The 24,025-nt window shown below is 35.4% G+C and overlaps 5 protein-coding genes across 5 annotated transcripts; 2 read left to right on the top strand and 3 right to left on the bottom strand.

Annotated features, from left to right (window-relative positions):
• Positions 1-247: 247 nt before the first annotated feature.
• On the top strand, positions 248-5,788 carry LOC140826021 (NADPH--cytochrome P450 reductase-like). Its single transcript, XM_073188103.1, has 18 exons — positions 248-865; positions 1,202-1,261; positions 1,354-1,430; positions 1,527-1,584; positions 2,123-2,206; positions 2,314-2,350; positions 2,560-2,629; positions 2,732-2,917; positions 3,032-3,124; positions 3,271-3,496; positions 3,572-3,655; positions 3,754-3,905; positions 4,075-4,171; positions 4,415-4,564; positions 4,652-4,729; positions 4,818-4,940; positions 5,346-5,459; positions 5,527-5,788. Exons 1-18 carry the CDS (start codon positions 527-529, stop codon positions 5,605-5,607), a joined length of 2,109 nt encoding a protein of 702 aa, XP_073044204.1. The 5' UTR covers positions 248-526; the 3' UTR covers positions 5,608-5,788.
• A 1,786-nt stretch (positions 5,789-7,574) lies between these two features.
• On the bottom strand, positions 7,575-10,916 carry LOC140826022 ((DL)-glycerol-3-phosphatase 1, mitochondrial-like). Its single transcript, XM_073188104.1, has 6 exons — positions 10,752-10,916; positions 9,601-9,682; positions 8,841-8,901; positions 8,603-8,661; positions 7,918-7,998; positions 7,575-7,715 (listed from the first exon to the last, which is right to left on the bottom strand). Exons 1-4 carry the CDS (start codon positions 10,905-10,907, stop codon positions 8,655-8,657), a joined length of 306 nt encoding a protein of 101 aa, XP_073044205.1. The 5' UTR covers positions 10,908-10,916; the 3' UTR covers positions 7,575-7,715; positions 7,918-7,998; positions 8,603-8,654.
• Positions 10,917-12,327: 1,411 nt separating this feature from the next.
• LOC140826020 (tetraspanin-8-like) lies at positions 12,328-14,657 on the top strand. The gene is made up of 2 exons (XM_073188102.1): positions 12,328-13,036; positions 14,129-14,657. The coding sequence occupies exons 1-2, from the start codon at positions 12,539-12,541 to the stop codon at positions 14,432-14,434; spliced, it is 804 nt and encodes a 267-aa protein (XP_073044203.1). The 5' UTR covers positions 12,328-12,538; the 3' UTR covers positions 14,435-14,657.
• Positions 14,658-17,140: 2,483 nt separating this feature from the next.
• LOC140826017 (probable E3 ubiquitin-protein ligase XBOS32) lies at positions 17,141-21,665 on the bottom strand. The gene is made up of 10 exons (XM_073188100.1): positions 20,606-21,665; positions 20,409-20,468; positions 20,120-20,191; positions 19,859-20,034; positions 19,611-19,771; positions 18,965-19,023; positions 18,832-18,878; positions 18,329-18,469; positions 17,981-18,072; positions 17,141-17,817 (listed from the first exon to the last, which is right to left on the bottom strand). Exons 1-10 carry the CDS (start codon positions 20,798-20,800, stop codon positions 17,297-17,299), a joined length of 1,524 nt encoding a protein of 507 aa, XP_073044201.1. The 5' UTR covers positions 20,801-21,665; the 3' UTR covers positions 17,141-17,296.
• On the bottom strand, positions 21,216-23,597 carry LOC140826018 (probable xyloglucan endotransglucosylase/hydrolase protein 23). Its single transcript, XM_073188101.1, has 3 exons — positions 23,334-23,597; positions 23,042-23,235; positions 21,216-22,689 (listed from the first exon to the last, which is right to left on the bottom strand). Exons 1-3 carry the CDS (start codon positions 23,595-23,597, stop codon positions 22,290-22,292), a joined length of 858 nt encoding a protein of 285 aa, XP_073044202.1. The 3' UTR covers positions 21,216-22,289.
• Between the last annotated feature and the right edge of the window lie 428 nt (positions 23,598-24,025).

Genomic DNA, 24,025 nt, shown 5'->3' with positions numbered 1-24,025 from the left:
CTTAGCGATTGCACACACATTATGTGTAATATAATACGTGAATAATATTATGTATTACACAATTCGTTATCAAGATAAAATTATAGATCAACATTTATTATTTAATATAAGAAAATTATAAATATTCATAATAACGAGATTGGTCTAAGACGGGTCTAGTAGAATCCAGACCCGCTTGTGGACCCATACAGGCCGAGTTTGAACCCGACTTATCGGCATCCTTTATACAAGGAGTCTATGGCCCGAGAGTGGCAGTATTATGTGGGTGGAGGAGTCTGGTTTGGTGGGCGTGTCCTCTCCATATAAACGCCATTTAAGGCACCACGTTTTACTTTCTTCAAAGTCAGAGTCTCTCCGCAACGCTCTTTCAACTCTCAACCAATTTCATCAATATTTCAGTAAGAGGGAGGGAGAGACTCTGGGATTCGGGAGCCAGTTATTCCGCCGTTTTTGTGTTCTTCTTCCGGAGGAGGATCGATAAATCTTTGCTTATTAGGAAATCTAGCGTGATCCCAGTTGAGAACCCATGGAACCGACTTCGGAGAAGCTCTCGTCGTTTGATTTCATGGCTGCGTTGTTGAAAGTAGTCAAAATCGACAATTCCAATGGATCGTTGGACGCGGCGCCGGCGATACTGGTTGAGAACAGGGACCTCGTGATGCTGCTCACTACATCGTTTGCGGTGCTGATCGGATGCGTTGTCGTTCTGGTGTGGCGGAGGGCAGCCGGATCCGCGAAGAAGACCGAGCCTCCGAGGTTGGTGGTTTCGAAGGCCGCGCAGGAGCCGGAGGAAGTGGATGATGGGAAGAAGCAAGTAACCATATTTTTTGGGACACAGACTGGTACCGCTGAAGGCTTTGCTAAGGTAAACTGAAGAAAATTTTGACCAAATTGGAGGTGCGAATAAAATTTGATATTATTTTGGGATATTCTCCTCGGAAAAAGGGGGATCATGACAATTTCCATCTCTTTAAACTGCAAGTTTACTCGGTGGGCGATGAATTTAGCATTTGAAGTAACAAGAATGATCTTGTCAATGATGGGAACAAATTGAAGTGCTTGAGGACTTTAAGAATCTTGTTTGAATTGATAATCATGGGTTATAAATTGGAAATATTTATGATTATGGGTTTCTCGTCTAGTTTTAGCTATGTACTTCGTTGACATTTTTATAAATTTCTTTGATTTTGTTTTTGTAAAGGCTCTGGCTGAGGAAGCTAAAGCACGTTATCAACAGGCCAAGTTTAAAGTGGTTGACTTGGTGAGTTTTGTTTCTCTATTTCTGTTTTACTTTATGTTATTATTTTCTCCCCTGGGATCAAGTTTTGATCCGGTTCATTTTAATATTGGTAGGATGATTATGCTGTGGATGATGATGAGTATGAAGAGAAACTGAAGAAGGAAACCTTTGCGTTCTTCTTCCTAGCCACGTGGGTTCATTAATTTTGTGACTAAAAAGTTGGCACTTGAATAAAAGGACATTGCTGTAACGATTTATTGAGTTGGTGAGTTTTGGTTGGATACAGGTACGGAGATGGTGAGCCAACAGACAATGCGGCTAGGTTCTACAAATGGTTTACAGAGGTAAAACCCCTTGAAGAATATCTAATTTTTTTGGATTAAGCATTGCCACTTCATAATAATATAGCCACAGGTACTGATACTGATGCAATCGAGAACTTATAAATCATAAAGCACGAGTCACATGTAGGTCATCCCTCGAAGAATAACTAATGTTTTTTGGATTAAGCATTGACCACTTCATAAAAACTATAGCCACCGGTACCGATAAAACATATATTCATAAAGCAGTCCACGAGTGCAATCGAGAACATATAAGTCACAAAGCAGTCCAAGAGTCACATGTAGAGCACCGTTCGAATGGGCGACTATTGTTTCCATCTAAACCGCTTTCCAGTAATCGCACCAACTTGCAAATCAAGTGATCTTGATTTTCGAGTCAACCGTGTGATCGAACAATTGTCATTTTACCAAAAATCATATCAGCAAACAAATACCATGACTCAGCCTGCTGGTAGTGGCAGTTGTTAATCCTTAGAAATTTCTAGGATGTAAAAAATTGAGGGTGTACTTTGAGGTTAATTTCTAAGTTTTGTGACAGGGAAAAGAGAAATCAGATTGGCTTAAGAATCTTCATTATGCTGTATTTGGGCTCGGGAACAGGCAATATGAACATTTTAACAAGGTATCTGCTAGTTGATACATATATGAGTAGAGGCTAACCTGGCTAAGATTGTTATCTTGTAAACATCGACTGAAGTGTCTTTTTTTTTGTCTATGTTTGTTTAATAGATTGGCAAAGTTGTGGACGACTTGATTTCTGAGCAAGGTATTTTTTCTGCTCTAGATTGAAGTAAGTTTTTTTGCTTCAGAATTGTTCATTTGTCAGCCGCCTTTCCTTAGTTTTTTGAAAGGTCATTATCAAAATGAATGTTGGATGTAGAGACAAATTTTTATTAGAGGATATTTTCTCCGTGTTGTTTCTTTTATGGTCTTGCCTTGTGTTTCCATTTCTTACTGGACCAATGCATACTTCAGGTGGAAAGAGGCTTGTTCCAGTGGGTCTCGGAGACGACGATCAGTGCATTGAAGATGACTTCACCGCATGGTATTGGGATCATGATTAATAAGTAAAATGAATTTTTATTCTCGATCTTTCAGTTTATCGGATGATTGCTTAAAATAATCATCGTTCTTGATGGTAATCTAGGCGTGAGTTAGTTTGGCCTGAGTTGGATAAATTACTTCTTGATGAGGATAAGGCCTCTGGCGCTACTCCCTATACTGCCGCAGTTTTGGAATATCGAGTTGTATTCTATGACCAGACAGATGGATCGGTTATGGAGAATGGCTCAGCAAATGGCAATACCGCTTATGATGCTCAGCATCCCTGCATGTAATGAGAATGCTACCAGTTTCTTTGTTATTTCCTCTTTGGACCATTCTTTCGTATAAATTTAAAGTGGCAATTTATTTTATTGTACTTGACATTTTTATGTTTGTTTTGAAGGGTGAATGTTGCGGTAAGGAGAGAACTTCACTCTCCCGCATCTGACCGTTCGTGCACGCATTTGGAATTTGACATATCTGGAACTGGACTAACGTAAGTCCTGTTTTTACATATTGTACCCATTGCATTTTCTAGATACTGAATGTCCTTTCCAAATCATGAATCGGCTTTTCCCCGACTTTGAACTTTGGGAGAAGAACAAATCTTATTATACTCTAAATGCTTATCCTATTCTGCAGATATGAAACTGGAGATCATGTTGGTGTTTATTGCGAGAATTTGATTGAAACAGTAGAGGAAGCAGAGAGATTGTTGAATCTTCCGTCGCAAACATACTTCTCACTCCATGCTGACAACGAGGATGGCTCTCCACTCTGTGGTGGTTCCTTGCTACCTCCTTTCCCTCCTTGCACTTTAAGGACTGCACTTGCTAAATATGCGGATCTCTTGAACGCTCCCAAAAAGGTATGTAATGTTGCGTTATCATATTTTCCTTTCACGCAGGGAATAATTATGTCTCAAATGTGTCCGTTTTCTCAGTCTGCTTTGCTCGCATTAGCGGCTTATGCTTCCGATCCAAATGAAGCTGATCGGCTCAATCATCTTACTTCTCCGGCTGGAAAGGTTAGTATAGGTTCATTATGTATTTGGATTACTTACTTTTATGCATGATACCAAAGCCAAAAACTAGCATTTTCTCATGGATATGGATGCATCATCAGGAGGAATATGCTCAATATGTTGTTGCTAGCCAGAGAAGTCTACTTGAGGTCATGGCTGATTTCCCATCCGCCAAGCCTCCTCTTGGTGTTTTCTTTGCCGCGGTTGCTCCACGCCTGCAGGCCAGATTTTATTCCATCTCGTCTTCCCCGAAGTGAGTGTTCATCACCCTCTTCTGTCTCTTTCATTATAAATTTTGAATTTTTTCGTGCAATTTCTGTATGACGCACGATCATCGTGATAATCGATTGTCATATTTGCCTTTATTTTGTTTGGTTTGCCAATTTTTCTGATTCTCATTGCCTCTCTAATTGTTCTTCCAGAATTTCACCGTCTAGGATCCATGTGACTTGTGCTTTGGTTTACGAGAAAACACCAACAGGGAGAATTCATAAGGGTGTTTGCTCCACATGGATGAAGGTATTTTTCCATTATTCCAATAAGTTTCCATGTTTTACTCGTAATTGATTGTTTGAGAAGGTCAAATACGAGCGGTTTTTTTTGTGCTGTTATAAATAGCACTATCCCCCTTGGCACATGCATCTGCATATGATATTGTAGTCCACTACACTCGCTGCTTTTTATTGTCATGTAGATCATGCACCTTCTTGTCACTTGATTGCTCTTTCTGAAGCCTTGATTCTCAATTGCTACCACTTTCAGAATTCCGTGTCTTTGGAGGAAAGTCCCGAGTGCAATCGGGCACCTATTTTTGTCCGAACTTCAAACTTCAGGCTCCCTGCTGATCCTAAACTACCAATAATCATGATCGGTCCTGGTACCGGTTTGGCTCCATTTCGTGGTTTTCTTCAGGTTTGTGCAAAATGTTGTCAAATCTTGAATATTGTTTTGAGACTTAAATACAATTTGGATCCTTCATATTTACTGTTTATATTACAGGAGAGATTAGCTCTAAAGGAATCTGGTTCGGAACTTGGTCCTGCCACCCTATTTTTCGGATGCAGGAACCGTAAGATGGTTAGTGATTATTTAATTATTCGTTTCGAGACATTCTTTATGGGTATCATAGCGCAACAATATTTACAGTAGCTGCTGCAATATGCAGGATTTCATCTATGCGGACGAGTTGAACAACTTTGTCGAAGCTGGTGTAGTTTCAGACCTCATTATCGCATTTTCCCGTGAGGGAGTCAATAAAGAATACGTGCAGCATAAGATGGTGCAAAAGGTAGGTGTAACTATTTTCACCAGTCATGTTGATTTCTCGAATGGCAAAAATTAATTGCTGTCTTAAGATTGGCGTGGATGGTAAAGCTTTTTTCAGAATTCCATTAAACTTCCACAATTTTCATTCTCCCTAATTTTCTATCTTCAACCGTCTCTCTCTCTAATTAACTATCCAAACAGTGCAAATTATTTAAAACTTTAACACAGTTATAAATATTACTTTATTTATGTTATTTTTTATTCAAATTAAATTATTTTCATACAATTAAAAAACATGATATGAAATATTATTTTTTTATATATATAAATATTATGGTCCCACAACGCGTGTGTGTTAGCGGCTAGTTTATGTTTATGAGAGAGCTGGAATTCATAATATATTTGAATTGTATGTGGTGAATTACAGGCTTCTGATGTGTGGAATGTACTGTCCATGGGCGGCTACATTTACGTATGTGGCGATGCCAAAGGCATGGCCCGTGACGTTCACCGAACCCTCCACACCATAGTGCAAGAACAGGTTCGTGGCTCTGATTTTTGAATGTGCTATTTTTACTGCGCCTCACTACTAACGTGTATTTTTTCAGGGATCTCTGGACAGCTCGAAAGCGGAGAGCATGGTGAAGAATCTGCAAATGACTGGACGATACCTGCGCGATGTATGGTGACTACAGAAACTAGCACCTGCTGCCTCCATTTGTCAACCTTAACAAAGGAAGCTTGAGCATTGATATGTATATTAGGCAGTTCTTTGTGATTTTTTTCTAAAACTCGAGGAATTCTATTTTTGCAAAAAATATGATTAATGTAATTTATATATAATAATCATAATATAAATTAATATATGGGACGATGGTTGGGTATAGTGTTACTCTTCTTTTTTCTTAAAAAAAAAAAAATCGATTTCTTGTTTTTATTTTACTCGGCTCGATTTGGTGGCAAATTTTTTTATTCAAAAATGGTAATTAAATTATTTTTATTTCGTAAAATAATATTAAAAAGTCAACCTTGGCACATTAGGTGATAGTTATCAAACTTGACTCAAAGTACTAATAATATGAAAATAAATATTGCCTTGTACGCAACGTTGTTTCGATGTTTTACCGATTCTTGTCTTGGATAACTAAAATAATATGATTTGGTCGATTTCTTGCCGTGACTCGAGTGCTTCTGTCAAGAATATTCGTAATCGAAAAATAAATAAATATATATATATATATATATATAAATCGGTATCATAAATATCTACTTAATAAATAAGGAAAAAATGAAATCATAATTAGTCGAATAATATATGGTCTATTAATTAATAAGTGATTGCTTTTACCATTGGCAAAAACTTGTGTGAGACGGTCTCACGGGTCAAATTTTGTGAGACGGATCTTTATATGGGTAATCCATGATTTAGTATTGCTTTTTATGCTAAGAGTACTACTTTTTATGGTGAATATGAGTAGGGTTGACTAATTTAAAAGTCGTGTTTCATTACGCAAACTAATTTCAAATTTAGAATAAAGAAAGTATATGATGTGACAGTTGGAATGATTTGTTTATAGGAGCCAAAATGGACCGACCTCTCCCGCCGGTTCAACTAATGTTATTTTTTCTTTCACGATCGTTGAATTTACATGAAAAAATATCATAAAATTTAGTTAGAAGTCACTTATTCTATTCCCTACGATAGAAAGTTACCAGATATAATAGTCAACTGTGGACTCTTGAATTTTTCTTGCATTTACAAGAAAATTGTAATTTTGATGACATCTTCTTAAGCGCCAAAATTAATTACTACTCTTGACTTTTGAAGGAGTTCCGATTTTAACGGATTATTACTACTTAAAATATTGAATTTGAAAATATGTATCTTATTCGAAGGGACTTGATGGGATATTATTGATGAAATCGCATTAAAGAAAAATTCAAATTTGAGGATACGTTTGGATTGAAGGACTTGAATCTGATGAATATTTGAAAGCTAAAAAAATAACTAATTGAGATTTGAATTTAATTATCACGTAGATTTTGCCAAACAAATTAATTTATTATTTTAGATGTGAAATCCTTAATCTCGAATTCATCCATCTAAATGCAAATGGATGATATTATATTAGAATGAATATTTTAAACTTAAATTCTCATTGCCTATCTCTTGTTTTACTTTTCTAACATTGATAATTACTTTCTTTTATAAATCCACAAAATTGAGATTATACTATAATTAAGAACTTCAAAGATAATTTTTTATAAGAATTTCATAATTAAACTAATTATTTAAGTCGATTTTTTTCATAAAAAAATTACGTTATTTATAATAATTTTTTATTTTCTAATTTAAAATAATATGGTCGTTTTTATTGATTATAATATACTATATAGGATAGCAATATTTTGACAAATTCGAATGTTTTTTTTTTAAAAAAATAATAATAAAAGTAGGTATCATGTGAGACCGTCTCACGGATCTTAATATGTGAGACGGGTCAACCCTACCCATATTCACAATAAAAAGTAATACTCTTAACATAAAAAGTAATACTTTTTCATGGATGACCCAAATAAGAGATCCGTCTCACAAATACGACCCGTGAGACCGTTTCACACAAGTTTTTGTCATATAATAAAGAAGAAGAAAGGATTCCATTAACAATGCAAAATACCATGTAAATAACATTTTTTTACAACCCCACAAGGTTATAAAGTAAACCAAAAGTCGCCATTCAACACAATCTTCTCTTCCCATAAATTTTTGTTTGTGTGAATTCAATGACCAATGAATCTGCAAATCATGTATACAGCCATTTCAAAAAGTAGCAGAAAAACGCAAGATAGAATGGCAACCATATCAATCAATCTGTTGTAAGTCTATGCCACTCATCATTCAATCAATTCCAGTTCATCAAATTATCTCAATAAAACAACGAGTTCCATACTTCGAGATGTTGCAAAGAAAGACACAAGGAAGGCAAACATAGGCTTACATGCTAGCGTTCTTAGCTGCTAGGACACCGGACTGTGCATCTTCGAAAACAAGAATCTTTGTTGGATCGATCGAATCCTCCCTAAAAAAAAAGCAGCTTCAAATTATCCCACTGATATAGGTGATATCAAAGTTTTCAAAAGAATAGTAGCTCAAATACATTACAACATTCGGTAACTATCAGTTCATACATGCAATTTCCAAACAGAGATTTAGGTTAGGGTCAAGGTAAGGTTGTTCAAATTCTTAGCCCATGTACCGAAGGGGGAAAAAGCAAAAGCAGCACCATGTCAAAGAGAGAGAACTTTAACAGAAAAATACATAAAATTCGCCTTCGCACTACCATACGAACAAAAAATTTATCAAACCACAAAGTATGCAGCTTCGTATCTAAGGCATATGATATTTTTGAATGTCTGCAATTCAGATCAATCTCTCTCATCCAGAAGTACAATTAAAGAGCTCAAGAAAAACAGAGGTTCAAGAAAACTATGAATTTTTCAGAATCAATCTATTCGACTTGTAAATACAAAAGATTGCCGGGAACCAGAAAGACATTAAGTACACATAGTTCGAGCAGAGAACTGGTAAAGTGCATTAATGATAAGCATGTTCATGACAAAAATATGCATATGTGGTTTTGTACTAGTGGCAAACTAATACTTTATTAAAAAAAGAGATGATACCTCGAATCTTTTAGCTGCGGCAAGGAACACATCTGGTGATGGTTTCCCCTGTTTAACTTCTGGATCATCGCCAAGAACAACATGATGCATCAGTGAAAAAAGTTCATCGTGTCTGTGTTTTCAATAGGAAATGCCTCTTGTGCAAACTGTGTAAGTGCCATCAGTTCATTAACTTGAGGCAGATCTTAGTAAAATTAGCAACCCACCAAAATCTCAGACTTCAGAATATAAGACTTACCCAGTTGCAACACAAATTGGTATTCCTGTGGCATGGAGGTGCAAAATCAAACGACTGGCTCCTGTATTACAAAGATAAGTGACAAAAGTAACAGTCAGGGGTAACAAAGAGAATTGCTGTCCAAATAAGCTGATAAAGGAAGAGTGTTGAAGTTCACATTTATGATCAGAAAAGTAAAAGATTAAAAGAGATAAACCACAGTTAGTTAGGATTAGTTAGGAAGAGGCCAGGCCAGGACAATCAAGTGATGAAAGTTTATCGAGGAAAACTATTAACGGTGACAAATTAATTTTGTTTTATTCATTCCAATATCAGTTTCCTTGGATAAACATCTAATCTAATGACAAATGTGGTAATGCAAAAATAACGGAAAGAGTTCTTTCCAGTATAAATATCACAGAAACCCAAATCACAAATTGTCATTAAATAACAGGATTCGACTTCACCAAGCAGCACACCTGTTAACCAATAATTGCTATTTCCTGTACTTATATCTAAAAGAAAAACCATGTGTGTCCATGCCGGTGCACGGTGCTTTCACATCTGATACAGGATACTGAAGTACAGTTTGGCATCATAGATGATAGATGCAATAGGAGGAGAATATCCGACATCACAAACCAAATATCAGAAAAATACATAAACGGAAACATATTTTTCAGCATTTCTTCTCTTTCAACAAGAAAATCTTCGGCAGAGAGTGAATGACTAATTCCAGTCTCTTCAACAGAAACTCGAGCAGCCTCTATTGCCTTCTTACCCATCATTTTAGCCTTGAGAGACCAATCAAAAGTCTTGCTGTATCGAGAAAGGATAATCTCATGGACTTCAGTGTATAATTTCTCTGTATCCGAATAAAATGAAAAACACTCCAAATATGCAATTAGGTAAATGAAATCCCTACAAACAACGTTTAAATATCAAGAATAGGTTAAAAAAAGGATAATAGAAATGAAAGACATCATCAGCAGTGAAAAGTGGAAAGAAAGAGTAGCACATACTATTACAGGAAGAGAAACCACCAATACATTCAATGAGCTATGGAAAAGAAAAACCTATTAGACTCATCACAACGATAATTATAAGGTGAATCTTTAAACCTTGAATCGCTCTTTGACCTCTCACTCTATTTACCATTGTACACACACATGCTATCGAACACACAGTCCAAATGAAAAACAAGTTTCCGAAACAAAAAAATACACCTCAATTTACAAGTCAAAAGGACAAAATAAAAGTAAATAGCAATCGCCCCTGTGCCATTCACGGCGCTGCATCCTGAGATGTGGAATCGACCGCTAACAATCCACTTATGAATCCCGAATTCTTTCTAACATAGCAGCCACAAGGGTGCCACAGAGGCAAATAACTATGTTGGACACAAAATCACCACCATTTTCCACAGTACACACTGCAAATTATGGCCATCCTTAATTGTGAAAATAAGTTGCTAAGTTTTAAAAAATTACCCACATTTTTCCAATATCCCTCCATCCTTTGGCTAAAGTTTTACATTACTGCACGAGCTTCGTAAAGTTTATTCAACATGAAACAAAATTTAGATCACTTGGATTGCCATATTCAGCATTCACCAAAACACACGAATTCATTTCCTACTAAAAATTCTTAGTCTACCGGCCTGCATGATAATGCAGAAAGACAAAATTATTTGGCTTGCAAAAAAAATTAAAAATAAAGAAATATCGTAACACTGAGATTTTCAGCAACAATTAACTAAATTCAATGGACCACAGCACAAAGGCGTAAAAAACATGGAACATAAACATTCATTAAACCAAACAAAGCTAAATACAACAACCCACTAACGATTTTCCAAATTAAAAAGACTTGACAACATAATACATCAAAAAGAAACAAAATTTAGCCGAGAAACCGTCATTTTCTGAAGACATAATTACCGAGTGAAAGGCCGTCCGTATCGAAGATGACGTGAGTGATCGAAGGCTTCGTTGAAGGAGTATCGTCTGCTCCACCTGGATTCGCCATTTGCGAGTGTCTTGGAGCTGGCAAAAATGGCGGCTGGCTTTTACAGCGTGGCTCCGCCATAATTAGAGGAGATTCAGAACTAAACCATAAAATAAAAAAATTAAAATTCTCTAAAATCATATTATCTTACTAACATTTTTTAAAGATAATTAATAAGTTTTATTTATATTGCCAATATTTATAATTTTGAATATGATATTTTTTGTGTTATTTTTAGTCAATGTTTTTTTTTAAAAAAATATTTTTTTTATATTAAAAACGATATAATCATTAAAATTCAAAATTTTGGATAAAGATTTAAGAAAATGTTTTGAAAAATTGATATGATAAATTTATTAAAATAGTTTTTTATAATAAATTATATTAAATAAAAATTAGAGTCGTTTTATAATTTTAAAAAGATATTATAAATATGTTTAAAAATTAATTACTTTAGATATTTCAAACTTAACAATATAATATAAAATATAATATAAATGGTATAGAAAACATATAATACTTGATTAAATAATATAAATGTATTCCATATATTTGTAATTTGTAAATAATAAATTATATATTAAATTTATATACAATTAGTTCGGTGGTGGGATATGAGTATTATGATAATTTGAAGGTAAATTTGTTTATGAGATAATGACAATATAATAATATATTGATTTAAAAAATTTCAATATCACCAAATGTTTAGTATAAGAAGATAATATATACAAAATATATTTACATATATCTGTTTTAGGGTCAATTCATCCAACTTATTGTATATGTCCATATGCCTAAGATACAGAGCAATAGGGATTGAATTTCTGATTTTATTAGTGAAATCAAATTATTGTAATTTATCATACATGCAATCCATCTGAGTTATTTTGTTCTGAATTCTTTCAAATGCGGAAAGTTATAATAAATATTAAATAATTTCAACCATGAGAAATCCTTATTTGTATTCATAAGATTTTCTCATTATTTATTTGTATTCATGAGATCATATGTTTATGTGTGAAGATTTTGCTGTTTATCAACTTTTGATGCTAAAATTTTTAAATTTAGGACGAAATATCGAGTTTGAGATAACAAATATTTTCTTCAAGACTTAATTTTTGTAGAAATAATTTTTCTTGCTCATAAATATTCTTTCGAAATATTATTGGGAATAATAACAAATTATTTATTTATATATATAAATATAAATAGTTGACCTAAAGCTAGGTCTTATCAATCTTTAAATAATCTTTTTAAATAACTTGACTGATATTTAAAATGTCGATATCTACAAAACACCAAAATTTATTTTTGAACACTTTTTTCCAAATGGCTCTTGAAAATATAAATATATATATATATATATATATATATATAATTTCATTATAAAAACAAATTTTACATGAAAATTATATATATCTGATTTATATGACGTGGAAAAAGAAGAAAATAAAAACAGAAATATAGAATCAATATAGCGTTGACCTCAACCGCAACTCGCAAAGTCACACTGCCGCTCTATAAACAAGTCTGAAACTTCTGTGAAACTCTTCATTCTTCACTACAAACTCATCATCAATCCCAATTCCTGCACCAATAAAAATTCTTCCTTTTTCCCCAATTCCTTGTAATCCTCGAAGAATTGATCGAAATCCCAGCCTGGTAATCAGCAGTCCCATTTTTATTTTGAATCTCGAATTGGCTTTAAAATGGTGCGCGTGAGCAATAATTTGGTGGGTATTCTCAACTTCATCACGCTTTTGCTGTCGATCCCTATAATCGGAGGAGGTATATGGCTCTCGAAACAAGCGAACACGGAGTGCGAGAGGTTTCTCGACAAGCCGGTTATCGCCTTGGGAGTGTTCATTCTTTTGGTCTCTTTGGCTGGGCTTGTGGGTTCGTGCTGCAGGGTTTCGTGGCTGCTGTGGGTATATCTGTTCGTCATGTTCTTGCTGATTGTTTTGTTGTTTTGCTTCACGATTTTCGCTTTTGTGGTGACGAATAAGGGCGCCGGTGAAAAGATTTCCGGCAAGGGGTATAAGGAGTACAGGCTTGGTGATTATTCGAATTGGTTGCAGAAAAGGGTTAATGGAAATTGGGGAAAAATTAGGAGTTGTTTGGAAGCTAGTAAAATTTGCCAGAAGTTGCTTGAAGATGGTTCCACCCCGGTTGAAGATTTTTACAAACAACACCTATCTGCTCTCCAGGTATGATTACTATGTGTGAAAAATCCATACTTGCTTTTTGTTATTTGTGTGTACTCATATCCATGTTCTTGTGTTCATTATGTTCTTGATTGATGGGATGGGGATTGTTTTTACATTTGAGGTCAAATTGTGAAATAAATTGCTGAGTATTTGCTATATGGGTGAATTTCGCATCTAAATTCTTAATATTTTTTTTATGATCAGATTATATATTTAAAATACTGAAAAGCATTTTTAAGGTGTTCTTTGAAGGAAAAAAAATGGAAAAGTTCGCAAGAATAAATCACTATATTAAGCTATAAGCAATTTGTGGACATTGGAGGAATTTGTCAATTGATTTATGATCACTGGCCAACCATTTGTTTTGAAATCTTGGCTTTAATTCATTCGTAGGTAGTTATTGGTGGGAATTTTGTAAAGTTGATTACTTTTTGTTTTATAATTATTATGTTTTCTTGGTCAATCATATGCTCTTTTGGTAGAAAGGTGGATGCCTTTTAACCTTTTTTGACTTCGTGACTTTTTCTTGCATAACGCTGTTATTTTTTTTGCCATATGTTGAACTGCAATATTTTTCGTTTCTTGGTTTAATAATTCAGAACTTCTTTCGGTTTCGACGCAATGTTCGTTTATGAATTGTGGAAATTTTCTTGGTCACCGGTGCTACTTTTGGCAAACTAGAAATAACGAGAAAAGGCCAAAGTAGTATATATATATTTGATATAAAGGGGGAAGAGGTCCTATCTGAACCAAATTTAATCTAAATACCCACACAAGTGAGATTTGAACTAAGACCAAAGGGATCCTGGGGCCTCACTCTTTCCAGAAAGCCAAGAGATCCTTGGCCCAACCTAGTATATTTAGTGCGAGCAAAACTTATACATTCAAGAAAAAATTACATATGAAGTTTTCATTAGAGGCGACGACCTGCCTATCTGCTCTGATTGATCATCTTGCATCGTGGCTTGCCATTTGTTCTTTAAATGCAGTGGAATGTGCCTTTATAGGCTTGACTTAGATACATTTCATTTTACTGCTATATTCTGCCTCGTATTCATGTTCTAAACTGAATTGCTGATATTTTCTCATCAGTCTGGGTGCTGTAAACCATCGAACGATTGCAATTTCCAGTACATTAGCCCCACAAACTGGAATTCAACGCAGGCCTCAATCTATGACAATCCAGATTGCCTTGTATGGAAAAGCGACCCAAATGTTTTGTGCTATAACTGTCAAGCATGCAAGGCTGGACTGTTGGATAACATCAAGAGTGACTGGAAGAGGGTGGCCGTTGTCAATATTATATTCCTCATCTTCCTTATCATTGTTTACTCTGTCGGCTGCTGTGCATTCAGAAACAATAGAGAAGATAACTATGCCTGGAAACATTACTCTTGAACCGATCGAGGGTGGGTTTGAGTAGATAACTGGCGTTAGACGCAATATGTGGATGTTTCTTACTAGTGAAACTCAGCATAAGATTCATTTTATATCCCGTGGTTCGTTTTCAGTGGATTGTTGGTGCATATGTGTTCTGATGTGAATTGAATCCTTCTGTTATCTTTCCTGTTTGTACAAAATATTTGATGGCCTAAATATACAAAATATATTTCTCTTTGAATCATGAACCAAACTAGAACCATCTCCAAACAATTGGGATTGTATGCAAAAATTAAACAACTACCCCTAGTGATGAAGGATAAGTTTTATTAATATTTTTTCTCGAGCATGAAAATTTAAAGAGATAATATGGGTTTAAAAAGATTTGAACTTTAAGCAACACCAAACTAGAACCGTAAAATATGAAAATCTATCTGTGTTAAAATAGTGAATTTCAACTTTACCAGTATTTATTAGAATTGAAATAAATTACCAAAACCATCGATTTTAGACCAGTGATTAGGAGGTATAATATCAGCACTGAATAAATTGTGAAACTATATGGACCTACTAAGGTAATCGACAACCGTAGAGTCAAAAAAATCCACATAGAAATCAAATATATAATAAGGAAGCAATTATTTTTCATAAAAAAAGGTAAATAATTGTAAGGCCGGTCACATCCTTATAATAATATATATATATATATATATAATAATATATATATATATATATATATAATAATATATATATTACATATGGTGCTAGATTACATGCTTATATTGACGTGACAATTTTAGTATTTTAGTCAGTTTGAAAATGAGAGGCATGCTTCATATGACTTATTCCACACCATGGCAACATTGACTAGGGTAAGGCATAGACCATATATGCTCGTGTTTCACTTGCTGGATCATGTCATTCATTCAGATATTTTGTGAGATCACACACCAAATTAACAATAAATGTTATTCTGGGTGAAATGAATCCGATCTAACGTAAATTTCTTCCAAAAACACGTTGAGATTTTTTTTAAAAAAAAAACCCAAAATCATCATGTAACAAAATGAAAAAGAAAATATCGAAACAAAATATGGAAATCTTGAAAAAAAAACGGATTTTTTATGGCTACATGATCACATGAATAATTGTCTATCAAGATTAAGAGTGTGTATAATGTGAGATCGTCTCACGGATCATAAACTGTGAGTAGGGACGTAAACAAACCAAACTGTTCGCGAGCTATTCGGAGCTCGGCTCGATAAAAAGCTTGTTTGAGTTCGTTTGTTAATCATATCAAACCAAGCTTAAGCTCGATTTTGGGCTCGACAACTTAATCAAACCAAGCTCAAGCCTAAGCGTATTCGGCTCGTGAGCTCGCAAACATGTTCGCTAATAGGCTCGCGAGCTCGAACTCGGCTCGTTTAGGTGGCTCGTCAGCTCGAGCTTGACTCATTTGTTGAGTTGACAAATAAAATATTGGTACTAATAAAAGTTAAACTTTTATGTCTAATATAAAATTAGTTCATATATATATTTAATTTTAACAAGCTCGAATCAAGCTCAAATTCGAGCTCAATTATATGTTTTACGAGCTCGAAAACGAGCCGAGCTCAAGTCAGGCTTGTTAAATATGATAAACGAGCTATTAATAAACCAAGCTCGAGTCCGGCTTGATTAACATGATAAACGAGCTTTTAACGAGTCGAACTCGAGCTTTTCACAAGCTTAGTAATTTCAAGACAAGTCGAATTCTAGCCTGATGATAAAAGCTCGAATAAAGCTCGAGCTTGAGCTCTATCAATCTTAAACGAGCCAAACTCAAGCCAGATTATAAAAGCTCGAATGAAGCTTGAGCTCGAGCTCGAGCTTGAATTAATCTTAAACGAGCCAAGCTCAAGCCTGATACTGTTCGGCTTGGTTTGGATCGTTTACATCCCTAACTGTGAGACGGGTCAACCCTACCCATATTTACAATAAAAAGTAATCTTTTTTTATGGGTGATCCAAATAAGTGATCCGCCTCACAAATACGATCCATTAGACCGTCTCACACGAGTTTTTACCCGAGATTAATGGTTCCCTGCTCATACAAAATAAGATAAGATTATTTATCTGTATATCACACAACAATGAGTGCTCAGCTTTTTTTCATCCCTATTATTACATTTTTTTTTATCATGAAATGAAAATTATTGACAACATAGTTTGTTACACAGTGACATATCTGGACATATCAACCAATATAAGTATCATAAAGACATGATGGAAACTTAAACCATAAAACAAAATGAAACACACAGCAGGAAGCCGCTGGAAAGTGTAAATACAAGAATCTAAGAGGACAAACTTTGATCTTGAAAAAAAACTCAATCCACGTGGCACGATTCCTTCAAAAGTCAAGTTGTGGGTTTTTCAAATAACGTAGACCGTCGCAGAGAAGGCAGACAGGTGTTTGTCGACGTCCATGGGTCGACCATACGCTCGCTTGAACCATTTGAGAGAAGCTCTAATTCTTGACATTTTTTGGTTCCATGTGAAGATGAAGAAAAGTTGACAGAAAATATGCGGGAAAGATTAGGCTCCATTGATGGGTTGGTAGAGCAACAAAAAGGCTTAATATATCTTCTCTTATATTATACATTACCAACAAGTAACATGGCACTCAACCACACAAAATGTAAAACGAGTGGAGTTCGACGGTTCTTTTAAAAATCGGAGGAGATATTTCAAATAATAACACATACAAATTTGGAAGAAAATTGTAGCCTGGAACAAAATAAATGTCCTCAATATACACAATTCAAATATACAATTTTGTCATCAAAGAAATATTCTAGATGGCTCAGCAAGCCAAGTGCTCGAGTCCAATCTATCTTTATCAACCCCGCCCAGTTTCGACAGATCGATTAAAAGAACACAGCCATCTCCGTCTCTCGTTCTGAGAAGTCGAGCGTCTAAAGCTGGATCTTGAACATCTAAGCAACTGATTCTGCAGGCTGCAGTCTGTTGCTCTTGAAACCAAAGAATGGCTAACATCTGGAGATCCCATGCATAGGCTGGGGTTGAGTTTCAAAGAATGAAACCTTCGGCAACTCAAGGATCGGAAAGAACCAAAAGGAGAGAGTGGAACACACGGAGCACCGTCCGGCTTACAAAACGGAGTTTCGACAGAGATGGATTCTGGGATTTCTGCTACACAAGCGCAAAAAGGCAGTGATAAACTCGTTCTTGCAATTTCCTTCATGATAGGCTTTGTGCTTTCAAGCCTGGTGAAAGAAACTATACCATGACGGCATAGCGGACAGGGGATTGAACCAGGCGGCCCATGAGCCACGGTGGATGTGGTATTGGTGGAACAAAGATACAAGGCACAATGAGTGCAAAACTCGTGGAAACAATCTGTACGGAATAATAAATGAATAACTGAATTAGAGAACAATAAGGCCAAAGTAATCCCTTGGCAATGCTCGAGCTGCTCTCGTTTTACGAATGAAACAGTTGCCACGTTATTTATCAAGGGGCACTGAACAACAAAAAAGAAAGAGAATTAGTATTGATATACCATCAGCAGCAACGGTGCACTTCCTCTCCAAGCAAACAACACATGGGTCTGAGCATGTGAGCAGTGAGTCATTGCTTCTCCAACCACATTCTCTGAAATTCCACGAATAAAAGATATTATCTGAAACCTTCTTTGACAAATATAGCGAGAGTAGAACAAGTTCTCAGTAACTAATGAATGATATCGATTTATGTATAAACTTAGCCAGTGCATATGGTTCTGTTTAAAAACCCGCGATCACTGGGAAAACATCAAAATAAGTTGGGGTCCTTATCCTAAAGTTTGTCCCTTAATAAGAGAAATTCGTTTATTTAGAAACTCAAGTAGAACATTGTGACTTTCACTCACCGAGCAATCTCAACGATACTCATAAGTGGAAGACACAAGTAAGGTGAAGGACTAAATTTTGCTTGGCCTTCTTGCCGTTGGCTAAGAGTGTCCTCAAGCCAATCTTTATGCCAGGAACGAGCAACCATCAAAGGAGTCCATCTTTCAGACATAATAGAGTGAAATATCAATTAGTGATATAGAATTCGGTTATTATAATTAGTTAAACTTGAAATAGAAATACTAATCGAAGAAGGTATTGATTCTGTAGTGCAACAAACTTTGCTTAATACAAGATATTTGCAAAAGCATTAGGAAAAAACGCCAAATATAAGTGGTCTCATTATAATTTGAAGAAGTATATAAAGTATAAACAACTTAGGGAAACTTTGGAGATCGACTTTCCCTCAAAAGGGTGTTTTAAATAGTGACCTTCTCATGTATGTATCTTTAGCTTGATGAATGTCATAAATTTAAATAATTTTGTTTGGAGGTTAGATTTCAAGCTATGCCAACATACATACCCGTTTGCATTTTCCGTTGTCAGGCTTGCTCCCCTGGATATCAAAAGCTGAAAACAGCGACAAAAGATGTCATGGGGTTAAACTCATTTCTACAGACAAACAGCAGAAACTCGTCGGTCACCAGATAACTAACCTGACAACATTGAACATTACCGCCACAGGCAGCATAATGGAGTGGTGTGCTTCCAGAACCTGCAAGGTAATCATTTATTCATTTTGTACTCTCAAAAATAAATAACGTAATATAACAATAATAGATAAGCCTGTTAATGAACAGATGCTACAGATTTCCAGAAAAATGCATAATTTCCCACAAATGACTACTGAAGGTTGAGTTGCCTTATATCATAGGATATTTAGCATTAACATAAGACCAAGTGCTAGCCGCCATAACTCCTTTTTTTTTTTTTTGCAATTAAAAAGAACAAAACCAGAGTAAATTGTCCAAACTGCCTCAAGAATCTATGCCCCATCAATTTAGCAGGCTGATAATCAAAACAGTGACTTGGGTTTCAGCAACAATTTAGTAAAGCAAATATTACTGGAATTCAAAAGCAATTCAAATATGATAAGATTAGAAGTATGATTTTCAAGAAATCATTAAGGTAATCTCATCGATCAATACAACGAGGACGTACAAATAAAGGAAACAAAAAGCTAAAAGAAATGGCACATGCAATAAGAAGAATGACAGTTGCTAGAAATTATAAACTATTGATTCAGGTGCGATGATTCTAACTTAAAGAAAAAAAGAAATGGAAATAAGAAATTGATCTCACCAATCAAATCAACAGTAGTTCCGTCTTCCAACGTGACATTGGTAACTGATGCCCCTAAATCCAAAAGGAGGTGAACTGTTTCGGCATGCCCATTTAATGCAGACATATGAAGGGCTGTGACACCACCATCAGCAGGCCTGTTGATTACTCCATGTAGTGCACTAAGGAAGACAAGAAAATCAAATATACTCAGCTACTTGCATAAAGGAAAATAGAAATAAAAAAAAAAACAGTTCTAATTTGTGTACCCTTCATCAAAATCTAGAGCAGATTTATCATTCTTCCATCTTTTACTTGACATGCTACAGAAATTTGGATTACTAGGAACATAATCAGCAAGGAGAAGCCGAATGCACTGGGAATGACCGTTCAGAGCAGCTAAGTGGAGGGCAGTTGCTTCATTTAGATAATCAGCTCTGTGTATCTAAGATAGAATCACAACTTTATTTTTTTCCACAAACTGGAACACAATTCGTCAATATTTCAGAAAAATACAAGAAAAGTCATACGCTGGCTTTATAAAGAATCAGAGTCTGAACAACCTCCCAGTGACCACATTGAGAAGCTTGCATCAGGGCAGTCTACCACCAGAAAGCAAATAAAACAATTTCAATTTAAACCAAAATTCTCTATTTTAGTTACAAAGAAAGTACAGATCTTTACGAAATTAATGCACGTGGCACCAAGTAATCCCCATTTTGGTACGTAGAATTGAGGAACTTAATTCGCAATAAGTGAAGAATCTACAGGTGCCATTCACGATAGAAGGAGATGAGGGGATAAGGACCAACGTCGTACCTGCCCTCGATAGTTCCTGAGATTAATGTCAACCCCAGACCCAAGCAAGAGCGCGACAATCTATTTTAAGGAACAATGATTATATACCATATGAATATCTAAAGTTTATTACACTACTACTTTATGATTAAATCTACCTGAAATTAAGTGTTTGGATGTAATAAAAAAACCTCATATTTTACTATATGAACTTATACCTCATTATGACCATGAGCTGCAGAATAATGCAACGGAGAATTGCGAACACCAAAGGTCGAGTACCTCGCGAGACGAGGATTATAGTCTAACAATGCCTTAGCTTCTTGAAGATCCCCATCTCTTGCTGCTGACACAAGACGCTCCCCAGAGGCAGAACATCCAAAAGATTTACCCACAAGTCTCAAAAATCTCATTTTGATACCAAACGAATCCAACAATCATGAAATCAAGATATTTAATAAAACTAAGGCTTCTAATTTAACTTCAGAAATGATATTTCTGTTCCCTAAATTGAATGAATGAAAAAGAAACATATATACATCAGTTTCGCTTGTCACTACCCCGAACTGTTGTTTCTTGATCTTCGAACCATCCGAGGAATCGCAATATTATAAACTTTCTGAACTCATATGTCCTGTTTTCCACCTAAATAAACAAACTCTGAACTAATCTTCACCTGTACATACACCTAAAAAGTCTTTTTCAACTGTCGGAGTCTCACGCTCTACAATTAATAATTCAACAATGTTCAAAATCTTGAATTGGAAAGAAAACAAACTTCACCAGCATCAACCTATACGCAACACCAACTTGATATTCACCAAATGCAAGAGGATGAGCAATTTATCATTTTAAAAACAGATTTCTCTATCTTGATAAAGACAGATTTCCGTATAACTGAATTTTCCAACCAAATTGTCAAGTTTCGCCTAAAACCTGAAGGAATGAAGAAAATTTTAGACACCCCAAAATCAAAATTCTGTCCAATTCTTTCCAAAAAAATCCCGGAAAATATAGAAATCCTTGAAAACCACCTCCAAGCTCAAAACTTGGCCTATAAATCAAGAACACCCAGCAAGCTAGGTTCCAATATTTTCCGGGAAATTCAGAATAAAGATAACAACAAGATTCCAAGATTCACGTGTTTTGCCAAGGCCAAATTCCATCATCCCCACAAACTCAACCCAAAAATAGCGTTACATTTGTTTTTGTTTTGGGATTTTTTTTATCAATAAAAAACTTTTAAAAAAATATTAATGACAGACAATCATCCCAATAAAATCTCTGTTACCCTACTTCCAGCCTAATATTATGTTGTCCACAATAGTGGAAGTAACCCAAATCTTGGCTTGTCATGAGGTGTCACCCTAAATAATCGGCATTATTTGAACATTTTTAGCTACTTTATTTAAAAAATGCTTTTTAATTCATTTAAATAAAAAAATATGTCATTTTATTTATTTTGTTATTCTTGCTAAGATAAGGCACCTTTCTAAACGCACGGCTGGCTCATTGGATATGATATTGGAGAACTCGTGGATCTTGAACATGATGGAAAGAGCAAAGCATGAAACCTTGAACACTCTAATTATTGGATAACTTACGTGAGTTGATGCAAAGAACAAAGCATGAATCTTGAACAAAATGTGAGATAAATAAAAGTAGATCTGATATAGCCAAGTTAAAATTATGACTTCCGATGGACTTCGATTTCGTTCTAAATTTACAAAAACTACGTTAACCCATATCTACATCAACACTAATTAAAAGGAAGATTCATCTTATTTCGGTGTCCATGCCAGAATTTCTTCCCTCGAATAGAGAATGGATTTTCAAGTCGCTTGATCTCACCAGTCCACAAATATGCCAGAATATACACCATTAATGTACATATCTGTTCCTCTACATGTTCGTGCTACACTCTAGAGGAAAACCCTGCGGGAATCGCTTGGCATCGGCACAGTAATCATATACCATATGATTCTTCTGCACCCATTTGAGCCTCTCCTCGCCATTGGGATCCAATTTCTGGGACAGCCAAGGCCTGTTATTTTCCTCCGAAGGAATACCGCAAGCACTGGCCATGGCGGAGGAGACGATGCAAGCGTCTGCATGAAAGTTTCTGTACGAAGCAGAGAAGGGAGCTTGAGTCCAATCAGTCTTGATTAAGCCACCTCTTGTTGCCCATTCATCCGCATCCCAGATGCTCGAGTAGAGCTTCATCGGTTGGGTGTTGGGGAATGGGACTCCATTGTTTTCCATGTTCTTGAATTCTCGCAATGGTGTGTTGTCTACTGAGAAGCTGGCATTCACAAGATTTAATCATGTGGAGATGGTGACTCGAAACACAAAAGGCCTCGTTTACGACCATATAGATAATGTTTAAGGTCGTTATCAACCCGACTTTTAGAAAGACGAAGACTCTGATTTTTTATATATATTTATCTATTTTATCAAATTTCATTTTTGATCTAACATGATATTTTCATCTCAACATCATGTAACGCGACTAAAGTTTTTTTAAAAAAAGTCAAAGATAGCAAAACTATACACAGAGAATTAAATCACAAATGACCCAAAAAAAAAAATTTCCTTTGATTGGTTCGCTACAAAAAAATTTAGAAAAAAGTAATTGATTGAAAGAGCATACTTACACAATAGTTTGAGGATTCCACAGAACCGAATATGTATGGAAATCAGCGGTAGGATCAAACCACAGACGAAACTGCTGCTCTCTCTCCCCTTTGCCTTGTGTATATACATTTGTATGAACTGTGTAGGGCTCCCCGCTCGTGTTCCCCAGGAACTCGAAGTCTATCTCGTCATGATTCCACCCTCCCGAGGACAACTACAGATTCATACATATATTCAACAAAAACCAATCAATCATCAGGTAAAAATATATCACAGATATTTCTGTTGAATTCTTCAAACATGCATACATACATAATAAGCGGTGACTGTTCCGGCAGAGTTTCCTGGAACAAGCTTGAGTTGCATGTCGAACATCCCGAACATGTACCGGTTATTCGACTGGAAACCAGACCCGGAATAGTTGTCGAGTGAGAGAATCAAAAGATCGCCGTTGTTGAGGATTTTTGCGTTTCCTTCGCCCCAAGTGATGTCGAAATCTTGGTAATAGTTGCTGCCCGCGCTGGCCACCGTCGAAATGCTCAGAAATGAGCAGAAAAGTAAAACTAGTGAACCCATTTTTTGCTTTTTTCTCTGCTTCCGAACTCCTCGATGTTTAAATAGGAGCCAAGAATGCATGCGAAGATGACATGTGGAATGTTGATATATACATGTGTATATATATATATAATTCAATATATTGATTTACAGAATTTTGATCTTTAATTTTATTTCGTTAAAGTACATATATATTCAACAAACCAAGTTTTCAATACTAAAGTTTTTTTTTTTTACGTCTTTTTCTATAAACTAGAAAAATGCACGTGCGTTGCACGTAAAAACCTAAACTACTGAAAATATTTGTACGAAATTTTGATAATATTTATTTGAATTAAAACATGGCTAATAATATTTCTCAACTGAAACAAACCAAGCCATAAAAAATAAAAAAATCATGACCATAGACGGTATATGAATAAAAGAAATTATCTTATCCACTCGACACA

Source organism: Primulina eburnea, chromosome 3, assembly GCF_022965805.1.
Source record: "Primulina eburnea isolate SZY01 chromosome 3, ASM2296580v1, whole genome shotgun sequence".
Classification (NCBI taxonomy): domain Eukaryota; kingdom Viridiplantae; phylum Streptophyta; class Magnoliopsida; order Lamiales; family Gesneriaceae; genus Primulina; species Primulina eburnea.
This window is presented reverse-complemented; position numbering and strand designations above follow the sequence as displayed.